Consider the following 13366-nt stretch of genomic DNA (forward strand, 5'->3'; position numbering starts at 1 on the left):
TAAGCTATCTCCTTGACCCCATTCACATACCCTTAGTATCATTTTTTTAATTGTGGTGGGTTTCCCCCCCCCCCCGTAAATGTGATTAGTAATGCCTCCTTAAAAGCTTAGTGTAAAAATTAACTAAGAAACTATGCATGAAAATACCTAACCACTAGAAGATAGGCCACGGGTAGAAGTCTGTCTTAATCCGAGTTGATCTTCTCTTTCAAAAACTTGTTTTTACTGTGCACCCGCTGTGTAGGTCAATGCCTTGCTGCCCACAGAAACATTCATTCCTGTCATCAGGGGGCTCCTGGATAACCCGCTCCCACCTGTGCGCAGGAAAGCGCTGGATCTGTTGAACAACAAGCTACAGCAGAATCTGTCCTGGAAGAAGAAAACAGTAAGTGCCATTCTTTGCTTTATCCAGAAGCGCGTATTACCTCTTTTCACTCAGCACAGTCTAAATGAGTATATGTTTTCTGAGTCTACTGCTGTGATGTGCGTAGGTTTTTAAATGCAGTGATCATTTACATAGAAGTGCAGGTACAGCAGGTTGGGCTCTGGCGTTGCACTGGGCCGACCTGAGCTCAGTCCTCAGCATCCCAGTGATTCCTGAGTGTTGCCACGTGTGGTCCGAAAGCCAATTTTTTTTTAAGTGCTATAAGAATTCCTCACTTTTAGCGAGAATTTCTTTTACTGTATTATTCAGGTAAGATTGACATAATGTTAGCTATCAGGGTGTAACAAAATAATTTCATATTTAGTTACGTTGCAGAATGATCACAAGTTAATTTAGTAAACATCATCAACATACAGTTAGAAAAAGCTCTTCATCCTGTGAAAACTTTCTAATGAGAGTTCCTCATTAAGGTTTCAACTCCTGCAAAATAGTGTTAACTGTAGTCACCATGGCACACATTCCAACCAGTGGGATGTTTGTACAAATTAAAAATTGGCTGAAGCACCATACCTTCATTTAGCCGTAAATAAAGTAGATGGGGGAATTTCCTTGTTTTTAATCATGTGGCTCGGGAATCTCTGGATCAGGACTTATACTTTGGCAGTTTCAGGTAGAGGAATGGACAAAATGAACTAGCATTCTAGTGTTTTGCAGCTTCGATCATTTGGGATTTTTTCCTTTCTTTTTTAGGTTTCCCATTTCCTAAAACTGGTTCCGGTCCTTTTGTCCATTGTGCAACATAAAAGGAAGTTAGCAGAAGAGCACCCCATCAACAGACAGACGGCGTTGTATACCCTCAAGCTTTTATGCAAGAATTTTGGTGCAGAAAATCCAGAGCCTTTTGTCCCAGTGCTGAGCGCTGCAGTGAAACTGATTGCCCCAGAAACAAAGGAAGAAAAGAACGTCTTGGGTAGTGCCCTGCTGTGTGTTGCAGAGGTGGCCTCCACCCTGGAAGCACTGGCCATCCCTCAGCTTCCCAGGTACATGATCGAGCCCTGACAGAGCCCAAGTTCATGGTACAGCTTGGATCATAATACCTCGTGACTCTTCTTGACCTCCACTACAAGGCCATAGGAATCTGATTTCTTAAACGGTCAGCCCTTCAAATTCAGAAACACTCTTATTTATGTTTATGGTGTTTATTCTTCCCCAGTTTTCACTGCCTTCATGATGATTATTGCCCCCCAGTTTTCACTGTTTTCTGGCCTGTGATCTGGAAGGAGCAGGTGGCTCTTCGTGGGGTTTAGTCTGTTGAGCCAAATCTGTCTGATGAGGCCCCCATTCACAGCTGGGTATGCCTGTTGCAGGCCACATTCAAAGCTGGGGGTGCCTGGTGCTCACCTCAGCTGTATCATTTGTTCACTCCGTAGCCTTGGGTGAGAGTTGCTTGAGTGGTGGGAATTTTGCTGTGTGTAAAAGGGAGACAGTACCTCCCACTCTGGATATCTCTGGGGCCCTGTACTTCTGCCTTTAGCACAGTGCCCAGTACTTGCCCTTCATCACACAGGATGTGGCAGCAGTGATTAGCACACAATTGGGATAAATGGGAGTTTCTCATATTGACCTCTACTCCGTCTCTGTTGCTGCTTCACGAGCCTCTCCAACTCTTGCTCTTGATTTCTAGACTGATGCCATCACTGCTGGCAACCATGAAAAACACCAGTGAGCTGCTCTCAGGTGAGGTCTACTTACTGAGCACCTTGGCGGCCCTGCAGAAGGTGGTCGAGACACTCCCACACTTCATCAGCGCTTACCTAGAAGGTGTTTTGTTCCAGGTGGGTCTCAGTGTTGTCCTCCAAATTCATCTCCACCCCACCCCCCATACACACACACACCACACGTACATACGTGCATAAGCACTTTTGGGTAGTGGGGAAAGAGAATTATTGCAAAATTAATAATTTTACTTGTTTTTAAGTGATTCTGTTTGGCTGTAAGATTCTTACTTCTGAAAAAGATTTTTGCAGTTGTTACTAGCTGTGCACCTTTTTTCAGGGGGTGGGGGGCGTGGTCACACCTGGCAATGCACAGGGGTTGCTCTTGGCTCTGCATTCAGGAATTACTCCTGGCAGTGATCTGGGAACCATATAGGATGCTTGAATTGAACCCGGGTTGGCGGTGTGCAAGGCAAACACCCTACCCGATGTGCTACTGCTTCAGCCCCTAACTGTGCACCTTTATCTCTGCCTCTGCCCCTCTTGCTTAACTGGGACGTAGCTACAGGTGAAGATCTTCCCTAGTAGGGTTTTGCAGAATGTATTTTATTGCTCTTCCCCCAACTGTGAGGGTAAATCTAAAATATCTTTAGATTTAGGCAGGTAGAGTTCTCAGTTTTCAGTACAGAAATTGGCATGCTGTTTGGTTCAGATGTGAAAAGTTTGCTTGTCCTAAGCTATATTGCAAAGCAGAATTCCTGTTTTCTGTTTTCGGGTATTCAGGTTGTTTCCAGATTCTGGCTATAGTGAATAGTGCTTCAATGAACATAGAAGTGCAGGTGGTTTCTACTGTTTGTTTTTGGGCCCCCAGGGTATATTCCCAGAAGTGGTATTGTTGGGTCAAATGGGAGCTCAATTTCTAGTTTTTTGAGGAATGTCCATATTGTTTTTCAAAAAGGCTGGACCAGTCAGCATTCCCACCAGCAACGGATGAGGGTCCCTCTCTCAAGAGCACTGGTTGCTCTTGTTCATTTGGATGTGTGCCAGCCTCTGTTTTGATTTGCATCTCCCTGATGATTAATGATGTAGAGGGTTATTTCATGTGCCTCTGGGCCATTCGAATTTCTTCTTTGAGGAAGTTTCTATTCATTTCTTCTCCCCCCGCCTTTTTTTTTTCTGATAGGGTTGGTTGTTTTTTTCTTGTAAAGTTCTACCAGTGCCTTGTGTATCCTGGATATTAATCCCTTATCAGATGGGTACTGAGTGAATAGTTTTTCCCATTCCATGGGCTGTCTTTATATCTCAGATACTGTTTCTTTTGAGGTACATACACTTCTTAGTTCAGTGTAGTCCCATTTGTTAATCTTTGCTTCCATTTGCTTGGTTAGCGGTGTTTCATTTTTGAAGATACCTTTAGCTTTAGTGTCTTGGAGGGTTTTATTTTTTTTAAGTTATTTATTTTCTTGAATCACCATGTGGAAAGTTACAAAGTTCTCAGGCTTATGTCTCAGTTATACAATACTCAAACACCCATCCTTCACCAGTACCCATATTCCACCACCAAAAACCCCAGTATACCTTCCTCCCCCCACCCCCCTACCCCCGCCTGCGTAACTGATAAATTTCACTTCATTTTCTCTTTACCTTGATTACATTCCATATTTCAACACAAAACTCACTATTGTTGTTGGAGTTTCCCCCCCAAAAAGACAGCCCTACTGCAAAGGAAACATTTGATAATTAGTTTTCCATTGCTGAGAATGAAGAGATATGAAGTCCTGCTGTTCCAAGTACATAACTTTTTTTTCTCCTTCCCTCGCCTTCAAGTTCGTGCCTGCTTAATAGTCCTCATAATATGGCGGATGCCATGCCGCTTCTCTCCAAAAAGGGAGAAAAAAAAAAACGAGAAAGAAGGATTATTTCCTCTCCTTAGCTGGCGTGGGGCTATGGCTTAGTTCATAGTCTAGAGACATGGCTACTACTTTGATTACCTTCAATATTTCAACAAAAAACTCACTATTATTATTTGTAGTTTCCCCTCAAAGTCAGACCTGCTAAAAAGGAACCGTTTCACATTGCTGACAATTAAGAGATATTAGGTCACGTGGCCGCTATTGCAGCTGCGTGGTTTAGGATTTCTGTATAAAGTCCAGGGAAAATTCTGCCAGAAATTGCATCACTGCAGGCTTTTACTTCCCTTTTGTGGTGCTCATAAGATGGAAAAGCCTGGAGAGAGAAACCCTACCCCCCTGGTGCCGCATGGGGCAGTGGCTCAGTTCACAGTCTAGAGGCATTTCTGCGAGCTGCTGGTGTCCAAAGTAGTTCAACTGGCCTTCTGGATTATGCTCGTGCAGCAGCAGAAAGGCCACACACGTGTGGCCACTGCGCTTAAATCTCAGCAGAGGGTGGGGCTGGTACCCCCGCCCCCTGGGATCTCCTGAGCGTCCCTAGAAGCCGGCTGATACCTTGGAGGGTTTTGTTTATGTTTTTTTCCAGGTACCTAATGGATTCAGGTCTGATGTTAAAATCTTTAATCCATTTTGATCCAACTTTTGTGCATATCGTTAGGTAGAGGTTAGAGTTCATTTTTTTTTTTCATGTAGCAGTCCAGTTTTCCTAGCACCACTTGTTAAAGAGGCTTTTCTTGTTCCACTTATTATTTCTTGCTCCCTTATAAAAGATTAGATGATCATATATTTGAGGGTCTGTGCCAGGATATTCAGCTTCATTCCATTGGCCTGTGAATTGGTCAGTGGTTCTGTCTTTATTCCAATACCATGCTGTTTTAATTACTACCACTTTGAGTAGAGTTTGAAGGTGGAGAAGGTGATACCTCCCATCTTTTTCCCAAGGCTTGCTTTAGCTATTCGTGGGGGTTTATGTTCCATGTGAATTTCAAGAGTGTTTGGCCAATTTCTTTTAAAAATGTCATGGGTATCCGTATAGGGACCACATTCAATCTGTATAATGCTTTGCGGAGTATTGCCATTTGACAGTGTTAATTCTCCCAGTCATGAGCGGGGGTGTGTTTCCATTTCTTCGTCTTCTTTTACTTCTCAGAGTAGTGTTTTGTAGTTTTCTTTGTGCAGGTCCTTTACCTCCTTAGTTAAGGTGATTCTGAGGTACTTAATTTTTTGCGGTACAATTGTGAACAGGATTGTTTAAATATCACTCTCTTCTCTTTCATTATTTACATATAGGAAAGCCATGGACTTTTGGGTATTGATTTTTGTAACATGCCACTCTACTGTATAAATCTATTGCTTCTAGAAGCTTTTTGGTAGAGACTTTAGGGTTCTCTAAGTATAGTATCATGTCATCTGCAAATAGTGAGAGCTTGATTTCTTCCTTTATTATCTTAGTATCTTTTTCTTGCCTAACTGCTATGACAAATACTTCCAGTACTATATTGAATGGAAGTGGTGAGAGTGGGCATCCTTGTCTTGTCCCCAATCTTAGAGGGAAGGCTCTTAGTTTTTTTCCCCATTGAGATTAATGCTTACTGTGGGCTTGTGGTCGATGGCTTTGACTATACTGAGGAAAGTTCTTTTGACTGCCATTTTGTTGAGCATTTACATCATACGCAGATGTTGGATCTTTTCAACAGTGTTCTCTGCATCTATTGATATGACCATGTGGTTTTGTCTTTACTTTTATTGATATGGTGTATTATGTTGACTTGTGAGTGTTAAAACATCCTTGCATCTCTGGGATGAATCCTACTTGGTCATGGTGTATGATCTTTTTGATGAATTGTTGGATTCTATTCGCTAGTATTTTGTTGAGGATCTTTACATCTGTGTTCATCAGGAATAAATTAATCTGTAATTTTCTTATTTTGCTATGTCTCTGTCTGCTTTGGGTATGAGGTTGATTTATTTTTAATTTTTAAATTTTATTTTCATAAAGTTGTTCACAATAATTGATTACATTCAGTATTTCAACACTAATCCCACCACCATTACACCTTCCCACCACTATTATTTTGAATTTTCCCACCAGCACTCAAGCCTGCCACAGGCCGATACTAAATAATTTATTTTGTATTACTTGTTATGAATAGCATGAGATGTTGCACAGCTGCTTTTGTGGCCATGCGCTCCTGTAATTCTAAAATTTTAAATAATTTGGGTCCGGAGACATCTCTGCAGTGAGCTGATCAGTTCTAAGATTCATTTGTGAGTTTCTGTATCATGGCCGTTAGTGCACTTAACTGGCACTTGGAGGCAGTTCATGGGCATGACAACCAGGACCCAGAAGGGGTGGGGAAATGGGAAGGAGCGACCTGTCCCTGATCCCTTGAGGCCTGGAGCTTTCAGTCACTAGTCCCGTGTACCTGGGGTTCTGGAGGGTTGAGGCTGCCGGGGTTTGGGACAGGTGGAGGGATGACGCCTGCGTCTGTCTGAGGCACTCTGGTGAAATCAGCCTGGTGCAGCGTCCTGAGACATCTCTGGGTGAGCTGCTCGGTTCTGAGATTCATTTGTGAGTCTCAAGGTGATATTTGTCTTGTAGAAACTGTTTGGAAGTGTTTGTGTTTCTTCAGTTGCTTAGAGAAGTAATTACTTCAGTTACTTGAAAAAGATTGGCAGGAGTTCCTCTTTAAAGGTTTGAAAGAATTCACTCGTGAACCCATCTGGACCTGGGCTTTTGTTTTTGGGAAGACTTTGGATTACCAATTCAATTTCCTTGATGGTGATAGGTCTGTTCTGGTGTTCCAAATCCTCTTGGTCCAGTCTTGGGAGGTTATAAGAATCCAGGAATTTATCCATTTCTTCAAGCTTCTCTTGTTTCATGCCGTAAAGATTTTCAAAGTAATCTGATGATCCTGTGGATTTCTGCAGTTCCTGTTGTGATGTCCCTTTTTGCATTTCTGATACAATCTGTTAGGTTTTTCTGTTTGTGAGTCTTGTTAGTGGTTTATTGATATTGTTTATTTTCTCAAAGAACCAGTTGTTGATCTTTTGGACTGTTTTGGTGGATTCTATCTAGCTCATTGATTTCTGCTTTAAGTTGTATTATTTCCTTCCTCCTTCCTGGTGTGTTCCTTTTTCGGTCATTTTCTAAGATCTTAAGCTGTGAGGTTAAGTTATGTATGTGGCCCTTTCTTCCTTCCTGAGGAATGCTTGCAGAGCTATGAACTTTCCTCTTAGCTCTGCTTTTGCTGTGTCCCACAAGCCCTGGTAGCTTAGATCCTCATTATCATTCGTTTCCAGGAATCTTTCGATTGCCTCTTGGAATCCCTCTAATTCACTGGTTGTTCAGTAGTGAGCTGTTTAACTTCCAAGTGTTTGATTTGATTCTCCATTTCTATGGCTACACTAATTCTTTAGCCAAAGTTTTCAGGTAGATATTTTTAGGAAGGACATCTCTGTCTGGGAGCTTTCTGGACGATTAGCAAGGAGAGTTTTCTTAGTGTTCGTAAACTCCTGGCCTCTGAAAACATAATCAGACTGAGTGCTCTGTCCTGCCTTCCACATTCACCTACACCTTCAGAGCCATGGTTTAGGTAAATGGAAGGGATGAGAAAGAGATATTTCTTTGAGCCTACAGACATTGAGGGTTGACATTAAGAACAGTTCTGTGTTAAGAACTGGCATCTCACATGATCTCATAGACATTCTCAGTGACTACCTTCAGTCATCATCATCATCACTTTTGTATTCCTGCAGGTGATTCGTTTGGAGACAATCACTATGGAAATGGGTTCTGCTTCACAGGCTCATGTCCGTCTCACATCTCTTAAAAAGACCCTGGCTACCAAGCTCTCACCTCGAGTTTTGCTACCAGCGATCAACAAAACATACACAGAGATTGAGAGGAACTGGAAGGTTAGGTCATACTGGGTATAAAGCTTTGGATAAGGGGGAGGCGGTTCTGAAATCCTTAATTTTTACTTAGGAATATGGTTACTTAATTCCTTTATAACTGTATAACTGAACTCCAGTAATATTAAAAATGGGCACTTGTCTTTTACTATTTCTGGTAGAATCACATGAGTCCATTTATGAGCATCCTGCAAGAGCACATCGGGGTAATGAAAAAGGATGAACTCACCTCCCATCAGTCTCAGCTCACTTCATTTTTCTTGGAGGCCCTGGACTTCAGAGCACAGCACGCCGAGGTGAGCTTACTCGCAGCCTCCCAAGCCCTAAAGCCTACTGACAACTCAGTGCGTCACCTAGTGTGCTTGCCCAGCGTGTTTCAAATGAGATGTCAGTGTTCTAGCTAATGAGTCAGCTCTCCTCTTTTCAGCATCATCTGGAGGAAATTGGAAAAACAGAAAAGTGTATCATCGACTCTCTGGTAGCCATGGTTGTAAAGCTTTCCGAAGTCACCTTCAGACCCCTGTTCTTCAAGGTACGCTCTCCTCCTCCCTGTCTCCTTCGTATACACTCATACAACGCACAGGCTGTTTAGAAGAAACTGTACCTTATCTTTCCAGTTATTTGATTGGGCAAAAACCGAGGATGCCCCAAAGGACAGACTCCTGACATTTTACAACCTGGCAGATTGCATTGCTGAAAAACTGAAAGGGCTTTTTACTCTGTTTGCTGGCCACTTGGTGAAGCCTTTCGCTGATACCTTGAACCAAGTGAACATCTCCAAAACAGGTTGGTACCTGGTTCCAGTTCACCGGACGCTCTTGCTCTATAATGCCCTAAATGCGCACAATAAGATTTTGAAGGTTTCTAAAGCCAAGGGGGAGGAGGTGACTTGCTTACTTTGTTCCTGGTTATCAAGCGTTGAAATATCTGTTTGGAAAACAATGAAGAGTACAAGTGGATCAACATGGAGAGTATCATGCTAAGTGAAATGAGTCAGAAAGAGAGGGACAGACATAGAAGGACTGAACTCATTTGTGGAATATAAAGTAACAAAATGGGAGACTAACACCTAAGGATAATAGAGATAAGTACCAGGAGGTTTGCTCCACAGCTTGGAAGCCGGCCTCACATGCTGGGGGGAAAAGGCAGCTCAGATAGAGAAGGGAACACCAAGTAAAGGATGCTTAGAGGGCGGCCTACTCGGGATGGGAGATGTGTGCTGAAAGAAGACTATAGACTGGACATGATGGCCACTTAATATCTGCATTGCAAACCACAACACCCTAAGGAGAGAGTAAAAGGGAATGCCCTGCCACAGAGGCAGAAGTAGTGGGGGTGCGGGGTGGGGGTGGGGGGAATACTAGGAACATTGTTGGGGCAGAATGGGCACTGATGATAGGTACCCGATCACTGTATGACAGAAACTTAAGCACGAAAGTTTGTAAGTCTGTAACTGTACCTCATGGCGATTCATTAAAAAATAAAAATTAAAAAAGAAAGAAATTAATGAAGTTATTAGGCCCAGGAAGTAGTACAGGGTGTTACAGTCATACATGCCTTGCATGTGCCTCCCCACCCCCCCTGCCCAGTTCACTCCTTGGCACTGCAGGTTCCCGCCACACAGCGCTGGGTATAGCCCTGGAGGGCCTTGAGCTCCTTCCGGTGGCCCAGGTAACCTCGGACTCCACCAGGCCAGAGCAGCATCCGCTGACCCTTACGTTCAGTTACCAGCCTGGTTGACTGAGAATCACCACTGAGCACTGCTGGGGAGGCCTCCCCCAAATAAGTACAGTGAAATAATGAAGTGTTACTAACTCACTTGGGAGAAAGAATATGTATGACTATTCATTAGCCGAAATGATTTGTACAACATTAAAATTAAGATTGGTTTAGACTTACTGCTAATAAACAATTCATTTGACAGTTGATAACTTAACATGCCTAAATAAGAAAAAAGAAGTCACTCCTCTGAGACCATTTGGGATGTTACAGGGGACACCCAGCTGTGCTCAGGACTTTATGTTACTGTTTTGTTTTTGGGCCACACCCAGTGGTGCCCAGGCCTTTCTCTGACTCTGTGCTCAGGGATCATTCCCATATGCTTGGAGGACCATATGGGGTGCCAGGGATTGAGCCAGGTACGGTGCATCCAGGACTAATGTCTTAACTCTTATACTGTCACTGCAGCCCCTCAGAGACCGTTTTATGTGTGTTCTGTCTTCATCCTGATAGTTTCTAGATGATTTTAGAAATAACTCTTCCAGTTATAATTCTTTCAAATGTTACGGAGATTAAATTGTAAAACTTGATTCTTCATTTTTACTCTTCCCTCTGTACAGATGAAGCATTTTTTGACTCTGAAAATGACCCTGAGAAGTGCTGTTTGTTATTAGAATTTATTTTGAACTGTTTATATAAAATCTTCCTTTATGATACTCAGCATTTTGTAAGTAAAGAGAGAGCGGAAACCTTGATGATGCCGTTGGTTGATCAGGTAACCAAATAGAACCATCTTTTATTGAGTTGATGTCATTATAGTATTTTTACTGTTTGTCACATTTATAATTTATTGAGCTTCCCTCACACACGCACACACACATACACACACCAGGTTTTCTTCTTTTCTAGTGACACTTATATTCCCAAGCTGATTTTTCAGTTTCCGTGAGTATAACATATGGTGGCATGCTATGTTTTACTTTTCAATTATTTAAATGCAATGCATGATACAAGTTTTAGTGTTTAAATTTTTTGTTTTTATTATCTGGGGGCCACACTTGGTGTTTTGGGTTTACTGCTGGCTCTGCACTCAGGGATTACTTGTGGCAGGACTTGGGGGAACATAGGAGGTTGGCGGCATGCAGGGCAAGTGCCCTACAACTACTATCACTCCAGCCCTAAATTTTTTATTTAATTTAAGAATTGGGGGCTGGAGAGAGTACAGTGGGTAAGGTGCTTGCCTTTCATGCAACTGACTCAGTTTGATCCCCGGCATCCCATATGGTCCCCTCAGCCTGCCAGGAGTGATTCCTGAGTGCAGGGCCAGGAGTTACCCCTAAGTTATCCCTGCTGGGTATGGCCCAAAACCAAATAAAAAAGAAACTATATCTTTCCAAAAAATAATATGTGTACATGTATATATAATTTTATATATCACAGTCATCCCATTGCTCATCGATTTGTTTGAGCAGGCACCAGTAACGTCTCCATTATGAGACTTGTTACTGTTTTTGGCCTATTGAATACGCCACGGGTAGCTTACCAGGCTGTGCTGTGCGGGCGAGATACACTTGGTAGCTTGCCGGGCTCTCAGAGGGACAGAGGAATCGAACCCGGGGTTGGCCGCGTGCAGGGCAAACGCCCTACCCGCTGTGCTGTCGCTCCACCACTAATTTTGTATATATACATGTATATAAAGTGAAAAAGTAAAGAATAATCTTCAAAAAACTTTTTTAAATTAAAAAAATTTTAAGAGGGGCCGGAGCGATAGCACAGCGGGTAGGGTGTTTGCCTTGCACGCGGCCGACCCGGGTTCGATCCCCGGCATCCCATATGGTTCCCCAAGCACCGCCAGGAGTAATTCCTGAGTGCAGAGCCAGGACTAAACTCTGTGCATTGCCAGGTGTGACCCAAAAAGCCAAAAAAAAAAAAATTAAGAATGGGTTCTCAGACTGTTTTGGGACATGGCTGCCTTCTGGGAGAACTCAAATCCCTTTGCTAGACTAGAGGTTCCCAATGGATTTGGGCTGGGGCTGGAGCAATAGTACAGTGGGTAGGGCATTTGCCATGCATATGACTGACCCAAGTTCAATCCCCAGCACCCCATGTGGTTCACGACCTACTGTTGGGTGTAGCTCAAAAACAAAACATGAAAAATGGATTTTGCCTCTTTTCAGAAAATAAGTCACTCAGTACCCCTATGCAAATCTGTGCATGAACACACACAAAGGGCCTCCTAATTGCACCCAATATGACCCCCTGGATTGTTTCAGTGCTTCCTAAGAGGTGGGAGGGGGGTGAGGTAACTGTGCTAGGAGGAGGAGGATGCTGGGACTGTGACAGCCACTTCACTTCTTGAAGGTGGCAAGTTTGTCCTAGAGATGTATTAGACAACTACTGAGGTCTTGAGCCTGCTATTATGAAAACAGTCAAATATTCACTCGTAGGAATTTTTTTTAAGCTGAAAGAAAAACGAGACTGGTTGCTCAAAGTTCTTGTCTTGCTCTTACTAGCTGGAGAACAGGCTTGGAGGAGAAGAGAAGTTCCAGGAACGGGTGACAAAGCACCTGATCCCCTGCATTGCACAGTTTTCAGTGGCCATGGCAGACGACTCTCTTTGGAAACCACTGAACTACCAGATTCTGCTCAAGACAAGAGACTCCTCACCTAAGGTTAGGGGCTGTAACTGGCCAGCACTGATTCGGTGCTTTTTCACTGTACTCCAAAACGGTTTCTCAGCCTTTTTTTCTAACCTTCCGACCTCCTAGTCCCCTTCCTATGACACCCCCCCTCTCTGGTCCTACCAGTTGGCCTCCTAATTTCATACTGTATGTCCATCCAATCCCCCTACCTCCACCCCTATTTACATAGTTTTCGGAGGACTTGGGTCAGCCAGCAGGAACAAACAGTGCTGCTTGTGGTCCAGGACCAGCCATCGCACTGTTAGAAGCCCAAGCCCAGAAGTTTTGGCTTTATGTATTATGAGCTGTTCATAAATAGCATAAGTCCTCCCCTTACCCACAGGGTGTGTGAGAATCCTAAAATAGCATCCTAAATACTTTTGAAATCCTCAAAAAGATGGAATGCTTCCTTGTGTCTAAGTACCATGCAAGTGTTATTGTGTACCCAGAGATGTTTTCTGTTTGCTCAAAAGACCTCAGTATGAGTTAAGGGGTATATTGCCTGCACCGTCCGACTTTATTGGTAAAGGGAGGTGGTGGTGGTAAAAAGATACTGACGTGAGGGCTGGGGTGCATGTGGTATGCACGAGATTGCTCACTTGATCCCGGTCTCCACTTGCCTCCTTGAGCACCACTGGGGTGTAGCCCTGATACACCACACCATAGGCTGTGGCTCTGCACCACTAGGCCTGACCTCCTGTCAGCACCAACCCCACCCACATCCCCCAAGCCCCTCTCCACAAAAGAGAGATGTTGACGAGAGGGGACTGGCCAAAGTTAAAATACCATACTGAGTGGAATTTCCAACAGATCTTGCAGTGAATTACCATTCTCCAAATAAATTATCTTATTAAAAGCCTCATTGAATAAAACAGAACAAAAAAGAAATTTACTAGATTAGTTGAAAATCAGAATATTATTTGAGAATAGTAAGGCTATTTTGATTAACCCTCAAAGTTTTCCTTATAGGTTCTTATACAAGTTGCAGCATTAAACTTCATTTGGTGTTTTGATTGTATAATAATACCACAGTTGAACATG

At 43.2% G+C, this 13366-nt stretch overlaps 1 protein-coding gene across 1 annotated transcript in view; it reads left to right on the forward strand.

The window, feature by feature from the left end:
* The window catches only part of HEATR1 (HEAT repeat containing 1), a 56358-nt gene that overhangs the window by 38978 nt on the left and 4014 nt on the right, over positions 1 to 13366 (forward strand). The window contains exons 35-43 of the mRNA XM_004620361.3: positions 245 to 385; positions 1136 to 1425; positions 2070 to 2220; positions 7770 to 7928; positions 8087 to 8221; positions 8353 to 8457; positions 8543 to 8711; positions 10265 to 10419; positions 12158 to 12316. Of these exons, the coding sequence (XP_004620418.2) occupies positions 245 to 385; positions 1136 to 1425; positions 2070 to 2220; positions 7770 to 7928; positions 8087 to 8221; positions 8353 to 8457; positions 8543 to 8711; positions 10265 to 10419; positions 12158 to 12316 (1464 nt within the window). The remainder of the gene's footprint in view (positions 1 to 244; positions 386 to 1135; positions 1426 to 2069; positions 2221 to 7769; positions 7929 to 8086; positions 8222 to 8352; positions 8458 to 8542; positions 8712 to 10264; positions 10420 to 12157; positions 12317 to 13366) is intronic.

Source organism: Sorex araneus, chromosome 9, assembly GCF_027595985.1.
Source record: "Sorex araneus isolate mSorAra2 chromosome 9, mSorAra2.pri, whole genome shotgun sequence".
NCBI lineage: Eukaryota > Metazoa > Chordata > Mammalia > Eulipotyphla > Soricidae > Sorex > Sorex araneus.